The sequence below is a fragment of the Rhododendron vialii genome, chromosome 1a, assembly GCF_030253575.1.
Source record: "Rhododendron vialii isolate Sample 1 chromosome 1a, ASM3025357v1".
NCBI lineage: Eukaryota > Viridiplantae > Streptophyta > Magnoliopsida > Ericales > Ericaceae > Rhododendron > Rhododendron vialii.
This window is the reverse complement of record NC_080557.1, coordinates 43,271,330-43,288,887: the sequence shown is the minus strand read 5'-3', so window position 1 is coordinate 43,288,887 and position 17,558 is coordinate 43,271,330. Positions and strand designations below refer to the sequence as shown.

At 38.5% G+C, this 17,558-nt stretch overlaps 2 protein-coding genes across 4 annotated transcripts; one reads left to right on the top strand and one right to left on the bottom strand.

Annotated features, from left to right (window-relative positions):
• The first annotated feature begins 183 nt into the window (after window positions 1-183).
• Window positions 184-12,706, top strand: LOC131317031 (uncharacterized). 3 transcript variants are annotated; one of them, XM_058346618.1, is made up of 11 exons: window positions 185-472; window positions 555-759; window positions 2,233-2,323; window positions 5,210-5,355; window positions 6,177-6,420; window positions 6,805-6,909; window positions 7,002-7,184; window positions 8,685-8,886; window positions 9,918-10,507; window positions 10,829-10,962; window positions 11,490-12,706. In XM_058346618.1, the coding sequence occupies exons 1-9, from the start codon at window positions 322-324 to the stop codon at window positions 10,409-10,411; spliced, it is 1,821 nt and encodes a 606-aa protein (XP_058202601.1). In that variant the 5' UTR covers window positions 185-321; the 3' UTR covers window positions 10,412-10,507; window positions 10,829-10,962; window positions 11,490-12,706. The 3 variants fall into 3 exon arrangements, with proteins under 3 accessions (XP_058202606.1, XP_058202601.1, XP_058202596.1); XM_058346613.1 differs by having other exon boundaries at window positions 10,829-12,706; XM_058346623.1 differs by lacking the exon at window positions 6,805-6,909 and having other exon boundaries at window positions 184-472; window positions 10,829-12,706.
• An 862-nt stretch (window positions 12,707-13,568) lies between these two features.
• LOC131317020 (transcription factor DIVARICATA) lies at window positions 13,569-16,850 on the bottom strand. The gene is made up of 2 exons (XM_058346606.1): window positions 15,648-16,850; window positions 13,569-14,687 (listed from the first exon to the last, which is right to left on the bottom strand). The coding sequence occupies exons 1-2, from the start codon at window positions 16,076-16,078 to the stop codon at window positions 14,225-14,227; spliced, it is 894 nt and encodes a 297-aa protein (XP_058202589.1). The 5' UTR covers window positions 16,079-16,850; the 3' UTR covers window positions 13,569-14,224.
• Window positions 16,851-17,558: the final 708 nt, after the last annotated feature.

Genomic DNA, 17,558 nt, shown 5'->3' with positions numbered 1-17,558 from the left:
GATAAATATTTACTACTTTAACAACTTTAGCGGAAGACACCCTAGCAGAAGTACCATTTCCTAATCCTCACATCTGCGGATCAAAAAAAAAAATCCTCACATCTTGGTCCCACCATCGGGTCTCCCGCCAATCGAAGAGACTAGCGCCCATGACTTGAGTTGACTATCTATCTTGTAGGAGTAGTATAGTTATGGTAGGTACCACTGTGTGCTCTGCAATCAACAACTGAACTGGAAGAATCCGTTCCTCTTGTTCGAATCGACAATCTGAAGCAAAACAAACAAACACGATCAAAGGAGAGAGAGAGAGAGAGAGAGCTCATGGATTGCCTTTACAAGGACCCTAACGCCCCTATCGAATCCAGAATCCAAGACTTGCTCTCTCGGATGACCTTGCAAGAGAAGATCGGCCAGATGACTCAAATCGACCGTCGCGTCGCCTCTCCTTCCGCCATCCGTCACCTCTCCATTGGTCTCTCTACCTCTCTACTTTCACGTGTCCACACATCTTTACATGATGTCTATATATATTGTTCTGAAAATTGATGTTGCAGGGAGTGTTCTCAGCGCCGGCGGTGGCGGGCCGTTCGAGAAAGCGACGACGTCGGATTGGATTAACATGACCGACGGATTCCAGCAGGCCGCGTTGCGGTCTCGTCTAGGGATTCCACTGCTCTACGGCACTGACGCTGTTCACGGTAACAGCAACGTGTACGGCGCCACTGTGTTTCCTCACAACGTCGGCCTCGGAGCCAGCAGGTGAGTTATATACCTCTGTATGTATAATGCTAAGTGACATAATTTATGTGCGCGTGAGCGCAGGACCGGTCCTGAATAAGCCCAACAAAATTCCGAGCTTGGGCAACCCCATCACTGGACAACCCAAAATTTTTTTTACCGTCAAGTATGTAATAAATATTTAAGTTGGCGCTATAATAACAGTTAGTTTCTATAGCCCAGCGGAAAGGCTGTGCTTTCCCTAGAACTTGCCCAAGTCCTAGTCTCACTGGTTGCAACTTCTTTTTTACTTTCTTCGTCCCGATTTGTTTGTTTGTTTTTCACTGTTTGGAGTCTCTTACAAAATTGTCTATATATTTCAATTTATAATATTTTTTATATGCAGTATGGATCTTATTTGGTAAATCTCAATTAAATCTAAAATATGATGTTTTCAAAATTATGTAAAATATTGTAAATTGTGAGATATAGACAATTTTTTAAAAAACACGTATGTCGAAATTGGACAAACAAATTGAAAAAAATTGGGACGGAAGTAGTACATTTTTTAGATACCCCATAGGCCCCCATTTGCTGATAAAAAAAAAAGAGAAAAGGTAGGCCCCCATTTCTTCTTTTCTCTCCATAGAACATCTTTTTATTTTATTTTACTTACTCGAGCTTACTATTACTTTTTTTCATTTTATTTTTTCATGTGACCTCTACTATTAAAAGTTAAAGGATTTATTTGGTAAATAAAGTTTGTTGAAATGTATCTTTTTTGTTTTGGCCAAACTATATATTTTACTTTCATATTTCTTTTGATTACGATAAAGACGTTAAAAAGTCTATATTGGTAAATATCAAACTCGCTTAATTTTAACCTTATATAGTAGGATTTTTTTGCTAAAAAGTATTTGTAAAAACAATTGCTTCAGCGGATAGTAATTTTTCTTAGTTGAAGTCGCATAAAAATTTATCTTCGGACTACTATGTCACACGAGAGATTAAGTTGATTGGCTATAATCTCAATTTAAAATGAGTATATAGATAAGCTAAAGTACGATAACTTAATTGAATATTTAATTTTTAGAAATGCAAGGAGAAATTATTTTCTTTGAATCGGATCATGGTAGCCATAAATCAATATAACCGGAGGTACATTTCGATTTTGATTTTTTGATATAATTTAAGGTAAAAGCACAATGTAATGTTTAATTTTTTTTTTTGTTTTGACTTGTATGTCATTCTATTTTTTATGACTTAATGGTATGTAGGCAACCAAATTTGAAGTCAGGCTTGGCCAACCCAAATATCAGGGCCGGCCCTACGTGAGCGTAGAAGTGTCTTTGAAAAACATCCCGAACTCAAACTGCTAAAATTTGCGAGAGCGTTGAGAGCGCGAGCGGAGGGCATTCTCGAGAATTATGTGACTGAGGACTAATCGACTGTTAACCACTGTTATTCTTTTCTTTGTTGAGTCGGAGGCTCTAATCGACTGAAAACTTGATGCAGGGATGCGGAATTGGTTCGGAGGATTGGGGTTGCGACAGCTCTTGAAGTTAGGGCTTGTGGCGCTCAGTTCACTTTTGCGCCTTGTGTAGCTGTAAGTAGTGATTTATTATTTTAATTTTTTTTGAGCTGTAAGTAGTTATTGTTTACGTCAATTTAGTAGTTAACTTCATCATTACTCTTTTAAGTGATCACTTCATGTAAGGCTGCAATCGAGCTGAGCCGGGTTTCAACATGTTCAAACTCGGCTCGGCTCGAGCTCAAAACGAGCTCCAATTCTTCAACTCAAGCTCAGCTCATGTATATTTTTGTTGGCTCGAGCTCAGCTCGTATTTGCTCGATAAATAAAGCTAAGACCAGAACAACAGTAGAAGTTGGGGTTCTCTCTCTATTTATAATGTGCTCTACATGGCTTCACTTCTGTAAGTGCCCGAAGTGGGACTAGAAAACAAGTGATAAAACACTTTGGCTTTGTTATTCACTTCTCCCACATCGGAAAAACAAGCTTACGAGGGCCTTCTTTGTTTCCATAAAGCTAACTAGTGGGATGCTCTCTCGCACGTGTTCTCGTCTACCCATGCGTGGAAGACTCCCATCGACCACATTTATGGTTGCAACATTTACCAGGACTAATTTTAAATAAATAAAAGTAGTTTATACATTTATATACAATCAGGATCGGGTCAGGAGGTGGACCGGAACTCGGGTCCGCATCTCTCCATTTCTTATTTTTTTCAATTGAATTTCGATGATTCAAGTCGGTCCAATTGAATTTTGATGATTCGAGTCGGTTAATGTGATTTCTTACATTTTTCAATTGAATTTCGATGATCCGAGTTGGTTAATGTGATTAGAACGTGATTTTAAGGGTACTCGCGTGAAATCAGCAAAAAAAAATGAAATGACCGAGAAAGGGCTTGATACAGTTTTTTTCTAAACGGTTCAAAAAAAAACTGCTTAGATCAAGTCATTTCCGGTCATTTTTTTTGTTGATTCTTTGCGGGTACCCTTAAAATCACGTTCTGAACACATTGAGCGGCTCGGATCACCGAAATTCAATCGGGAAAGGAGAGGTGCGGACGGGTGCGGACCTTAAGGATGTAGACTTGATCCGGACTGCATATATATATATACACACACGGCTCTCGAGCCTAGCTTTGGCAAGCTTGAGCTTGGCTCGTTTATAAAATGAGCTGAAAAATCTTAAAATGAGTTGAAAAATCTGGCTCGTTTATAAAATGAGCTAAAAAATCTGGCTCGAGCTCGTTCGTTAACCTTTCGAGTCGAACTTGAACGAGCCACTAACGAATCGCGAGCGGCTCAGTTCGTTTGCAGCCCTAATATTCACTTGTTTCCAGATTAACGATGGTGTTCATTACCGCCAAGTGTGTGCATGTTATGTGGAATATTGTCAAATCTTAAATGCTCAATGCTTTGTTCATTACCGCCAAGTGTGTGCATGTTATGTGGAATATTGTCAAATCTTAAATGCTCAATGCTTGTGTTCGGATGTTTACTTATTTTAACTTGAATGTTTGATATGTTGGTGAGAACGTCTACGGTGCACACTAGCGTACAATGTGCACCCGTAACATTTAGCACTGAGAGGCGTAACATTGGTGTAACATTTTACCAAATAGGCATAACAGTGCTTACCGTATGCACCTTTATTCATTTAGAGGCATAACATTTAGTACCATTTAGAGACATAAGAGCATCCTCAATGTAATAATCGAAAGTGAATAATCAAAACTTACCACATCAAATTTTGATTGTCCATTTAGAGGTTGTTAAAGTTAACAATGTTAAAGTCTCACATTGTTTATTTTTTTGCTCATAATCAAAACGAGTTGGCAAAAATTCAAATCTTACGGTCAGTTTTTTTCTAATGGTCTACATTGAATGTCATTCTAGTAAAATAAATGAAAGTAGAGAGCATTTGTTAAAATCCATAATGTGATCAATATTGTTAAATGCACAACCACTTGCCAAAGTGGAGAGTGAGTTTCACTTTCCCATGATGGTTATACTTGATTGAGAAGATGTGGAGTCCAATAAATTTGGTTATTGGCAAAATGTTGCTAGTTTCGATTATCCAAATACCCAAATTTGATTATTGGTTAAGAGATTGCTAAGTTTGATTGTTATAATGTGAGCACTTTTTTTAGCACATATTGCTAACTTCAGCAACCCTTTGGTTTTGATTATTACATTGAGTATGCTCTAACATTTACCGCTTAGAGGCATAACATTTGTCCAACGTATGCGTAACATATGTAGTTATACGGGTATGTATTGGAGCTTTTTCCGTTGTCTTGCTGCAACACCTTGCTTTATCTATCCGCTATAGAAAATAAGGCAGTGATCGTTTTGAGAAGAAAGGGGAACCATGCAATCACACTTGCGGAAGGGAAAATTGTCTCCTGTAGACCGAGTTGGCCTTAATTGCTATAGTTCTTGAGTTCTCGGTTATCAATTAAAGTGACTCAACTAGATTTGTTTTCATACTTTTCTGTTTGGACAAATCCACGGTCTAGAGGTTCCAAACACAGCCTTCATGTCCTAATTCTTTTACCGATCGTCTAGTATGTGACGCACGGTCTCTTTAATTCTCCTGAAAGTACCATTGTTCACAAGATATGACAAGGGTAAGGGCGGGAGATTATATATGTGTCCTACGCTTCTACCTTAATTGGACACTTACATCACTTTTTGTAACGACGGAGGAAATATAAGATCACATTTGGTAGAAAAGAACAGTTATAGCATCTCTTGTGGATGCAAGATAGAGATTACTTTTTCTTGGTCCCATTTGCTTTCGAGTATATTCCTAAATGTTGTCTTATTTCAAATTCTATTTCTGCATATTTCCGTATCTAACATTGCAAATTTGCAATACATAATCTTGTCCCTTAATGTAAGAGTTCTTTGCCTTGGACAATAGCTTTCTTGCTAATATTTGTTGAATGGATTCTGGCAGGTATGTAAAGATCCCAGATGGGGAAGATGTTACGAGAGCTACAGTGAAGATACTGAGATTGTTAGAAAGATGACTTCAATAGTTACAGGTTTGCAAGGACAGCCACCCCAAGGACATCCAAAGGGATACCCATTTGTAGCTGGAAGGTAAAGAGCACTCCTCATCTTGCACTGTCTTGTTGCGCTCTTCTCACAAATAACGTGCTGCATGTTCTGCTATTGGGTATGATTCACGTTATTTATCCTCTTCCAAGCAAAGGGAGTGCAAGTGCAAAGGGCGGCTCTATGCTCCCATGCACTTGGGTGAGGTTCAAGTCCCACACACCCCATTCCCCTCCCCTCTACAACTAACAACCTATGCAGAAACGATTTCTGAGATCAGGAAAAAAAAGAAAAAAAGAAAAGAAAAGAGAAACAGAAAACCCTTCCAAGAAAGTTATACTGTTACGGGAGCAGGAAAAGTTGAATGGATATTTGGTTTTCAAACTTATATTTAGTCGTCATCTTAATTTTTAGAGCTTACTTCAACCTTTTTGACTGTTTGACTGAAGATAATTGAATGGAATCATTTTGCATAGGCTGATTCTTCGATTTGGATCTCGTTGGAATTTTTTTTTGGGGGGGGACTCTTTTTTATTATTGTTTGACGAATAATTGGAACCATTTAGTGATATTTATGTTTAAAAAATGTTTTTATAATTTTGAAAAATGGTTTGTTTTCCAAAATAAGTTTTCTTCCTCTGCCCCCTCCCCCAGCCACCACCCTTCAGAGACATGGTTTTTCCAAACAGTAAACAAAAATTTCACCACCTTACAAAACAGCTATGAATTCCCAGCTTCTACAATAGTGAATTGTTTTCTTTTTTATTTTCATCAAGTTCTATATTATCTTCAGTTCCTATATTGATGGTTGATACGCTTGCCTGACGATCTCAGTTCTTAAATCTAGTGCACTTTCTATATGCCAGAGAGAATATTGTCGCATGTGCCAAGCATTTTGTTGGAGACGGGGGGACAAACAAAGGTACTAATGAGGGCAATACAGTTGCATCGTATGATGAGTTGGAGAGAATCCATATGGCACCTTATCTGAACTGTATTTCTCGGGGAGTTTGCACTATCATGGCCTCCTACTCTAGCTGGAATGGGAGGCAACTGCACTCTGACCATTTTCTCCTAACACAAGTTCTCAAAGAAAAACTGGGATTCAAGGTAGTTCTAGCCTAACTTTGTGGTTTCAGAATTGTTAAATCTCAAGCATGCGTGTATCTAATCACACCAATATTTTCAGACATTGCCTCCCATTTTGGGGTGCTAAATTTCGGTTCTCATCCTACGCTGCATTGTTTGCCAATTGTTCATGTCTAGATTTCTTTATTATTTCATCTTACAAGCTGTCCGAATTTTGGAATCATGTAGTCGAGTTCTGCTCTTCTTTTGCTTTTTTATTTGTTTCATTGTCTCATTGAGACATTGTTTCTGCCAACTAGACAATGATTTTTTGCACCTTTTGTTGGCTTAAAGAGACATAGTTCCTGGAACCCTTAATTGCACCCAACATGAAACTGTATATCTTAACCCAACTTTATGCTGCAGGGTTTTGTCATTTCCGACTCCGAAGCACTTGATCGACTTTCTCATCCATATGGTTCTAACTATCGAAATTCCGTCTTGTTATCCATCAATGCTGGAATTGACATGGTAGAGATCAAACTTTTATTCCCAAAAAACCATGCTAGAAAGTTCCTTCTCAAATGTGATGCCTCTGTCTCTATCACTGACAATATGTGCAGGTGATGGTGCCTTTTAGGTATAAACTATTCATTGAGGATTTGACATATCTAGTGGAATCGGGAAAGATACCTATTGCCAGAATTGATGATGCTGTAGAACGGATCCTGCAAGTGAAGTTCGTTGCTGGAGTTTTTGAATATCCCCTGACTGATAGATCTTTGCTAGATACAGTTGGTTGCAAGGTAGACTTCTCTTTTCTCAAAATTATATGCATTGCCTCTTGGCTTCACCATACAGCGCATACACTGTATTTTTTGTTAGGAAAAAAAGACTCTTTTCTGCTTAAGCTGAACTAATTATTCATGTGTCCTTTTTGTAGTATTTTGAGGCTTTATATCCCCTACATTCACTTGCCTTTTCTTTACGACTCCCAAACATCGCATGAAAGTTTGCCTAGTGTCTTTCGATTTGAAAGTAGTGAGAATATCATGTGTGGAGCATCATTAAACATCTATTTGGGAATAAATTGGGCATGTGTGGTTTTTCAATGGGCAAACTTTTGTATCTCATTTTTTTTCCATCCCATTACCAGCCTTTCCACGTTTCATGCCCAAAAAGATATTTTCTCATTTGTGAAGGTCCAAGGACAACGTTCTACTAATCAGCAGATTGTCTCTTCTTAATTTGTCAAGGGTTGGAGAGAATGATGGGCTTCCTATCATTGTTTGGGAACTTTGTTGGTGTGTGACGAGTATCGTACCACTTTGAGTACCATTTTAGGAAATTAGTGCCTTTTCATCTGTCTTGGCATCGTTAAATTTAGGTTCATATGTCAGCGTCGGTATGTCTAATATTCTGATCTTCATAATTTTTAAATTTTGGAGTAAAAACAAGGATTTTTCAAACACTTTAGTCATTTTGACTCAAGCATGCAAAAAGCAAATTCCATACCCATATTCGTATCCGGGCAGCCGTGTGAATAACCATGCCATGTATTGTGTGATCATGGGGAACTTCTTATCACAGTTAGATAAATATGGCTATGGATGGAACATCTATTTTTTTTTTTTGAACCGCAACATCTATTGTTAAATAGGCCTTGTTTTCCTTCTATTATTTGATCTTAAGTTTTTACCCTCTTTAAGTATCTAAAGTGACCAAGAAGGCAAGAACCAAAGCCAATTGGTTTTCATATATTTGAAGGTGATAGAACTGCTCGAAACATAGAACCAAAACCAATTGGTTCATGTGTGCTTCCATCTGGCTTGGTATCTAATCGAAATAAACATTGGGAGAATTTAAAAAAATGAAACGAGAAGAAGAATTAGAGCTAGCTGCATGTTGTGTTTGTCTTTGGATCTAAGTAAATACCTCTAAAGAACCTAGATCACTGGAGTGTTTTGATTGTTGAACTGTAGTATGCAAGTGACAAGAAGTGGTGAGGCAATAATTGCCTTGGTTAGCTCAAAATTTGTTCGAAAAAGGGATTATCTCGGATCAGACAGAAGAAAAAAATTTACACAAACATATTCACAGTAACACGTCCATTTGTTTCAGTATGTCGTTCGTGCTTGTAGTTTACCTTTTCACTCACTAACCATAATCCCATGCTAAATTCTAAAATTTTTGTGCAGAATTAGTTGCTTCCTGTCCTCATCTTGTGTCAATTTTTATTCGTTGAAGGTTATTGGTAACTAGACTTGTGACTTAAAGACAATTATATTTCTCTGATATTGCTTCAGCTGCATAGAGAACTTGCTCGTGAGGCGGTTCGCAAGTCCTTGGTTTTGTTAAAGAATGGAAAGGATCCAAGGAAACCGTTTCTTCCTTTAAATAGGAATGCTGTAAGAATTCTTGTTGCTGGAACCCATGCTGATAATCTTGGATATCAGTGTGGGGGTTGGACAGCTACTTGGAATGGAGCCAGCGGCAGAATAACTATTGGTATGTAATATTCTGCAAGTTGCCTGACACATAATTATTAAAAGCAAATTCTCTATTCTCAATTGGGAAAGCTGATGATGATTGACACGGTTTCAGCCAATGGAGGTGGGGTTGTTGATAACAAAAAATAATGCACAAAAACCCTCTTCGCTACACTAGTGGCCTGCACAGTAGCAAGATAGTACAAAGTTATGCTTGCATATCATCTCATTAAAGGCAAACTCTCTGTTCACGTTAGAAAAGATGATGATGATGATGATTGGCATGGTTTCGGCCGATGGAGGTGGGGTCGCCCCCCTTTGCCCGACATGCTATAGTGCCCAGGGGTGGGTAGGAGCGGGTCGAGTCCGTATTGCCGCGGAGCAACAACCGCATCCGGATCTGATCTGTTGATTACAAACAATGCACATACTCTCTTCACTACACTAGTGGCATGTACAGTAGCATAGATAGTACAAAGCTATGCTTGCATTCATATCTCCACTTTCATGTACTTGTTAACAATCATTTGATTGCTCTATTCCACATACAGTCTACAGATACAGACTATATAAATATACACTTAGGGACCACTTGGATCTAGGAATGTGATCATGAATTAATATGAGTCGTACAAAGATTTGTGTGGGCATAAAATAGAACAGATATTAAGTCTTGTGTCTACAATATGTATATGTCTCTTATTTAATTACCTGCGTTTACTTTTCATAAAGACAGGAAAATATCTAATTACTCCCAAGTTACACCTTACGCGATTGTGTTGTGTGAACACAATCGCATTTTCTAGTATTTGTTGTGAATGAGCCATTTCCAACATGGTCAAACTCACATGTTTGAGACAAACAAACTTTTTAAATGTCTTTGTTGTAGACTGATTTCATATTTTTTGGGGGGACGACATTAAGTCTAAATGTTAATGTCCTTTGTTGGAGTCATAAATTGTTTGAATGAACTCTTTACTTTTTGTTAATTAGTTAATAGTTTAACAAAAGCATATTGAGATTAGGCTGATGATATCATTTGCATTTCAGGCACAACTATTTTGGAAGCTCTTAAAGCAGCAGTGGGAGAAAAAACCAAATTGGTGTACGAGCAATGCCCATCAGCTGACACCTTTGCAACTCAAGAATTCTCTTTTGCCATTGTAGCCGTTGGTGAGGAACCATATGCTGAAACTGCGGGCGACAATTCGGAGCTCACAATCCCTTTTAATGGAACTGAACTCATTAGTTCAGTTGCGGACAAAGTTCCCACATTGGTGATTCTAATCTCTGGAAGGCCATTAGTTTTAGAGCCATGGCTCTTGGAAAAGATAGATGGCCTGGTAGCCGCTTGGTTGCCCGGGAGCGAGGGAGAGGGAATTACAGATGTTCTCTTTGGAGATTATGAGTTCCAAGGAAGACTCCCTATGACATGGTTTAAAAGGGTTGAACAACTGCCAATGCATTCGGGGGAGAACTCCAATGACCCTTTATTTCCCTTTGGCTTTGGGTTAACAAGCAATAACCAAAAGCTTTCTGAGTGATCAGTCATGTGATGCACAGCTGGCTGAAGGTCTAAGTTCCTTAATCCAATGACGGAAGGCAGAGATGGGCCAGCAATTATCCAAATTTCCCACTTGGTAAGCTTCAGTCTGTACTCCCCATTGCAATTTTGAATGTAGTTATTGCATAAGCTATACCAATAATCGGTCTGCCATTTGTTGGTAGTTGTAATTAGGCTGCATATTGATCATTTCTTTGTGGGTAGCGATAAAAATGCAAAGAAAAAGTTAATGAAGTGAAGCTGCTAAACATTCTTTGTTTCCCTATCATTTTCCATTTCCTTAGTAAATACCTCAACATATTCATGATTCCTACGCCTTGCCGTATGTTGGTGTGTCTCAGGACTTCTATTTTGTATTGAAATTCTGAGTAAGGGTATTTGTTTTGGTAATTATCAGCTGCATGTGCATGGAACTTGGCTTAAGATGGATATGAGTCTCGAAGGGATTAACTTCTTGGCAAATTATCCTTAAGGTTGTATCCCTCCCTAATACACAGTTGTTTCAGTTGATAACTTCTTGTAATTTGGAAGGTATGCCTTCTACTTCTTTGTCTTTCCATAATGTTTGTTCTCCAATAAAATTTCAGATTACCTAAAAGCAAAGCAAAAGGTAACCTAAATTATTGAACCCATGTCAAAGAAAGTAGCAATATGTGATAAGTATCAATACAGTTGCATTATTAAATGATCATACCTCCACTCGATCGTCCTTTCTCATTTGAATGCTGCCTTATAAGTACCCAACTATTGGTTATCTGTCTCTAAGGACCTATTTAGTGAATTGGTGGCTTTCAGATATATACTCCATTTTCTGCTTCCGTCCTTGTGTTCTTTAACCCTTTATGTTGCAGATTTACTGTGGCTTATTATGCCTTTGTGTGTGTTTTTTTGGTTCTTTATGAAATTTATGCCAGTTTGTTTGAGGCAGCTTCTGCTTCCTCATATAGTAGTTAGTATAATAGCTCAAATAAGTAGGGAAAAGAATCAGTAAATCGGAAGCTTCATTTTGATGCTTTTGGCTTCTGCTTGTAGCATAATAAGCTTTTGTTAAATCTAAGGTACAACAAGCACTGATTGAATCTCCCACCAGACATCAATACTGTACACATACACACACAAGGGGAGAAGAATCGGAATATTGTTTGCAATAGCGAGGGGCCGGAACAAGTTAGCCGAAAGCGTTACCCCTGATATTGCATGTGGTTGAAATTACTACTGGTTAATGTGTGGATTGAGTTGAGAATAAAGTGGGGAAGGTGCTTTACTCTGCAACTTGCTGGCATAAAGGCTTTTCTGCTTTTGAAAAAGAGAGTGGGTTGGATTTGTCACTTCCTACACAAAAAGCTAAATGAAAATGACCATATATTTCTTGCTGTTGCCCTTGGAATTCTTTGCTTAAGGGGTGGGGACTGAATATACCATATGCAAAGTGACAAGGGCGGTTACTGGGGATGTCAAAGAAAGTTGCAGGAGAAAAGTGAACACAGCAGGGAAAAAGAGGTGGAAACAGCACAAGTACAAATTGGTGAAATCTGTTGTTACTTTTTTGTCATTTTTAGCTTGGACATCTACTCTATGACTCTCTTGACCTACCCATGACCACCATGGGTTGAAACTGTACTGGTTGAATGCATGAGTCATGATCAACAAGGAGGAAAAACAAAAAACCAGTTGAATTTGGTGAAATGGAGACAGTGGAGGACTATGTCATCATGTAATTGTGGGACCAAGCTCCCATCCAGTGTTGTTACCGTCCACTCCGGTCCAGTTTGGTCCTTGGTGGGCCCCTATTAAGATTGATCAGAATCGTTGTTCATTTTGTAGAGCTCGTCGATTAAAATGAATGTGAGAAAGAGTAGCTTGATCGAACATCGATAGCTACGTGAATGGAACAGATTTGGGCAAGAAAAAATGGAGGATAGTTGCAAATCCTATTTTCTCATGTCATTTTTCCTCACATAAATCTTCTTCTTCTTTTTCATATATCTCTCGATGTTCGATCAATCTATTTTTTTTTTTTCAGGTATAAACTTGACCTGGAGGGTAATGACACTGGGTAGGAGCTTGCTCCGTACTTGTATGCATCTGGTGTGCATGTCGATCTCGAGAGAGAGAGAGAGAGAGACCTAAATTGATGGGTCGTACAAAAGCAAGTGTGTTTGCAATTCATTAACTTAGAAGAATTATTGGCAAATTATAATTGCTTTATTGACTACTTAGGTAATTAATCATCATTCAATTATGCACTCCATTGGACGTATGATTTATAACAAAACTTGACAATCATATGCTTAATGACTACAAATTTAGACTCTGCTCTCTATTATGCCTCAGGCTCATTGTTCACCGCACAAATATGGGACCCAACATAAATGTGTGTCGGTGGAAGAACCAAGACCACCACTACAAAACCATGATGCTCGACTGACTTGAACAGTAACCCGCTATTGAAACAGAGTCACCACTACATTAATAACTGGATTAAGGAGAGAGAAACATCTCATATGAGTTAAATCTACATGAGAACTGGTTAATTTGTTGTAAAGATACCTTATCTTGGATTAGATTTGTAATCCAGAATGAATCTTGCTTTGCACCGACATAACCTCAAATATAATCACTAGCTAATGCTCCTACATATAGGATTTTCTCCTCTTTCTAAAAGGGTTCCTTGGGGAAGATCTAATAAAGAAGAAGACTTGTCTAATAAAAATGAAAGCAAGAGAGAGAGATTGATTGAAGCATATGATGCTTTGAAATTACAGTGGAATGTAGAGTCAGCTTTCTACTAAATATCCCAGTTCAATTATGGTCAAATTGGCCTTTTCGGTGAATGAAAATCAGATAATTAAAATCTGTGTTAGGGCAACCAAGCAGCAAAAAAGGAAAGGCAACTCCAGGCCCCCAAGTTAGATAACTAAAAATTTACCGGTCGCTAATTGCATGGCTCTTACATTAGTGGAGGGTTATGTTAGTGGAGGTGTAGGCAAGTTGACCAGATACCCAATTATCTAACAACCGGGGGAACAAAAATTAATCATCAGGAGTGCACTGTGACTCAGCCATTTTCAAGTATCTATCAGTTGGCATAAACCATTTGACTGAAGAGCAGAAGCTCCAATAGGGATATATTTGCATTTTCTTGGCTCAAACAAAGACAACTGGTGAATCTTTCATATATAATGGATATCACTTACAAGAAAGAACATCTTCTATTTATACATGTCTTTGCTTGAGATGCGAAAAGCTTTCAACTAGTGATTGAAGGTGCTTTATTCTCTTGCTGATATCTTTAGAATTTCTTCTCTATCCAAACAAGTACTCAAAGACTTCATTTCTCGATCTTGATCTTTGCAATGGAGCAGAATCCTTCTTCAGCTCTCATAGTGAGATCAACAGCTTTTGGTTCACTCTCTTGCCTCGAGGCCAAACTCTATACCGAGTCCTTGTCAGCCTGTCACTCAATGGTTAAAGTCGTCACTGAGATCAACCGTAGTTTCTTAGATTTTTTTTGCTTCCTCATTTGCCAATGCCTATCTCTCACCGAAGTTCTATCCGAGCAAGTTCCAGGGTTGCACCGAAAAACATGTATAACAGAAAGGCCCAAGTTTTGAGATTGTCTTGTTACCACATTCCTGAATTTGAAGTTCTGCAAGCAAAATCAAGACAAGTCCTGTCTCCAATATCATGCTCAAAATACTAAGGACTAACTAACCCAAGTGCCAAATAACATATTCACAAAAGATCAGGAAAAAAAAAAACACAAAAAAAAACTAAAGAAAGCACAACAATCTCATCCATGAGGGTAGTGATGGTGAGTGGATTGCATCCGAAAACCGATGTTTGGGGATCCAACATGAGATTCATGCATATGAATCCCATATGAGTCCATCCCATGAGAGGAAATGAACATGTTTCCATATGCTCGGCTGAAATCCAATCCGCCGTTTGGCTGATTCCATTGGAATTGTGTTCTGGGCACAGAAACAGGATTCGGATGCTGGGGAATCGCAATTGAATGGTCTGGCGAATGCGGCATTTTATCATCTGGCGACGGAGTTTGGTTATCGTTCAAATTGACGGTGGTTATATCATGAATGCTAGCTCTTCTCTTGTCTTTCCCACCAGAAAGCTGCCTAATGAAGTATTTCTGGGCATGGCTAGCCACTTGAGTCGGCGTTCGAGTTCCCACAAAATTACGCGAAATGTTTCTCCAATCCCCTTTGCCGTATTTTTTCAGGCCCAAGAGAAACAACCTGTAATGATAGAAGAAGACCCATGTCAAAATGGAGCAACTGTAGCAAACTAGAGAATTTCTATCATCAAGTCATCACAAACCAAATGCTGGTTGCTGCCATATTTATGCCAAAAAATTTACCCATTTGTCAATTGACCAAAAGAGACCAAGCTGGGCTAAAATGGTCCAAAACTCACGTCAAAAATGAGAAAATGCAGAGAGTAAGCTAAGAAAACTGAAGAATTTCTATCATCAAGCCATCACAAACCAAATTATTAATGCTGTAGCATTTAGGCCTATTATACCCACTTGTCAATTGATCAGAGTCCAAAATTTTCTAAAATGGTCCAAACCCATGTCCCAAAAAAAAAAATTAGAAGCTAAAGCTAATGAAACTGGAGAAGTTTTATGTTGAAATCATCACAAAATTCATGTTGCTTTTTTTTTTTTTTGGATAAATCAGGTGTCCGGACTAGCTTACGCGCACCTCAACTAATTCTGGAGCCCAATCCCACCACCCACTTGTGGAGAGTCCAATTAAAGTCGGAGCAAAACTCCACATAAAGTGACCCCAAATAAGTTGATAGTATCTAAGAAGTTTACCCAAGGATGGAGCAAACTAAGTCCCAGATCTTGACCGCTATTAACAAATTCGTGTTGCTGGAAACATATATGGCCTATTATACCCCTTTGTCAATTGAGTATAGAGCCCAATTTTCATCTAAAGTCACCCAAAACCCGTGTCAAAAAGAAGAAAATGCATAAACTAAAGCCTAAAAAACTGGAGAACATTTATGCCAAATTGTACCCACAAGTCAATTGGCCATAATTGCCCAAAACATGAACAAAATTATGTAATACCCACAAGACAAAAAGAGCTCTCAAAACTAACCCAAGTTCAGAAATTCCATATGAAACTGCATTTCAAATAAATAAGAAAATAAACAGACCAAAAATTTCAAAATTCAGTAAAACTGACTTGTGCTCTTCTTCAGTCCATGGAACCCCTTTCTTCCTCTCCTGATCCGAACCCCGACCCGACGACGACCGCTTTCCACCGGGGCCATACCCCTGCTTGAACCCATCAAACCCATGGCCATTTCCCCACTCCAGTGTGAAAGGGGAAGAAGTGCTATTATACCCTGGAATTGGAATCAACCCTGCTTCAATTCTACTAACGTCGTCTTCCAATTTCTTGTACTGCTTCATCACATCCCTAACCGTCTTCCCCGGTATCATGGCGGCGACTCTCTGCCACCGATCCGGCGTGTCCTTGTCGTAGATGGCTAGAGCATTCTCAAACATCTTGTTCTCTGCTGGGGTCCATTTTGTGCTCCTGCTCTCCTCCAGCAACCAATTCGAGCCCGAATGGTACGATGCCGGCGAGAGAATCTCCATTCCCCACCTCATGATGGTGAAATTTCTGGGCTCATAATTGAATCATATTGGCGATTTTGGATTTTTTTTTTATATGAATATATAATGAAACAGGGGAAAGAACAGAGCAAGAGAGGCAGAGGAGCTAGATAGGAAATGGAAAGGGGTGTGAGTTTTCACAATGGGGATAGCAGTGTTAAATCAAGAGGCAATTTGGGAGGAATCAGAATATCTTTATCTCAATAGCCAACCTTATTTGAGGAATCTAAAAAAGACCCACTTTTCCAAAATTGCAGAAAATGTCCTGGAAATTTTTAACAATTGAAGAAATAAGTACCTAAAACTGTAAACACCCAAGAAAACCCCTTAAAAGATCTGAACCCAGGACAGTTTCTAGGGAAAGAAAATGAAGGAAAACCTCAGAAGCAAATCCAAGGGAAACCCAAAAAGCTGGAAGTGAAAACCAACAACTGTGAAAGGGGTGGATCCTGAATGCAGGGGAATTGTGGAAAAAGACACGAAAATCGTGTGATTTTTCTTGCTTTTTCCCTGAGCTAAGCTTGGGAACAGAAGAAAAGGCCAGAAAGCTTAAAGAAGATGATGGGAATGGGAAAAGGAAATTAGCGAGCTTGAAGGAAGAATCTAAAAAATCTTTGAGAAAGAAGAGAGAGAAACACTCTCCACTGAAGGAGAGGAGATAGAGCGATCTACTGAGAGAGAGATAGAGAGAGAGAGAGGGGTTGAAGGTGGTGGGATGTGATTGGATGTTTATGGGGTTTGTGGATACTGCAACTTTATGGTAGCAGCCCCTTACCGTCTGCTCTAATTTCCTGCTTTATGGAGAAAATTGATGTTGCCACTCTATTTCCTAGGGATTTTTTAGAATTTTTATTTCAGAACGATAGATAAAGAAATGTGTGATTTTTATTTTATTTTATTTAGTAGGGGTAGAAGATTTTTCCTTTGACAAGTGGAAAAAAAACTACGGAGGAATCATCCTCACTTACGGAAAATCACATTGATCAAGCGTCGGTAACAACATGATTGATGGTACATATTTATTTTGAAGTTTATTCTCAATATCATGTCAGTCATTAAGTTTTTTTCCAAGACAGACGTGTTTTTTTTATGCCGCTACATATCCGACCCGTGGGACTTTTTTGCATACATAACAAACTAGATGAGTCGAACAAATTGAACGATTTGAATCACTTTTATTAGGCACAATATTAACCCCATATTTAGGTCACAACGGGGGCAGGGCCAAGCATAGCAAGACCCCTTCCTCTCTGTACAACAGAGAGTGAAAATTATAAAATGTTGATTGCTAATTAAATAGGCTTTTTAATAATCTTAAACGGTAAGAACAAGCATTTAAATGACTACATTACCCCCCTCAAAAAAAAATTTGCTACACTATCTTGGAGAATCTTATATGAGTAAATATGTTTAAATATTTATCCTTGAATTAGTGTTTCAAAGCATAAAGAAAAGTAGATATTACGCGAGGAAT

Bases quoted from the DNA above. Each gene is read 5' to 3' on its own strand.
- LOC131317031 (XM_058346618.1), top strand. From the start codon at position 322: ATGGATTGCCTTTACAAGGACCCTAACGCCCCTATCGAATCCAGAATC. The intron at 473-554 runs GTCTCTCTACCT...TTGATGTTGCAG, and splicing joins CATCCGTCACCTCTCCATTG to GGAGTGTTCTCAGCGCCGGC. The intron at 7,185-8,684 runs GTAGACTTCTCT...ATATTGCTTCAG, and splicing joins TAGATACAGTTGGTTGCAAG to CTGCATAGAGAACTTGCTCG.
- LOC131317020 (XM_058346606.1), bottom strand. From the start codon at position 16,078: ATGAGGTGGGGAATGGAGATTCTCTCGCCGGCATCGTACCATTCGGGC. The intron at 14,688-15,647 runs GTCAGTTTTACT...CTATCATTACAG, and splicing joins TGGACTGAAGAAGAGCACAA to GTTGTTTCTCTTGGGCCTGA.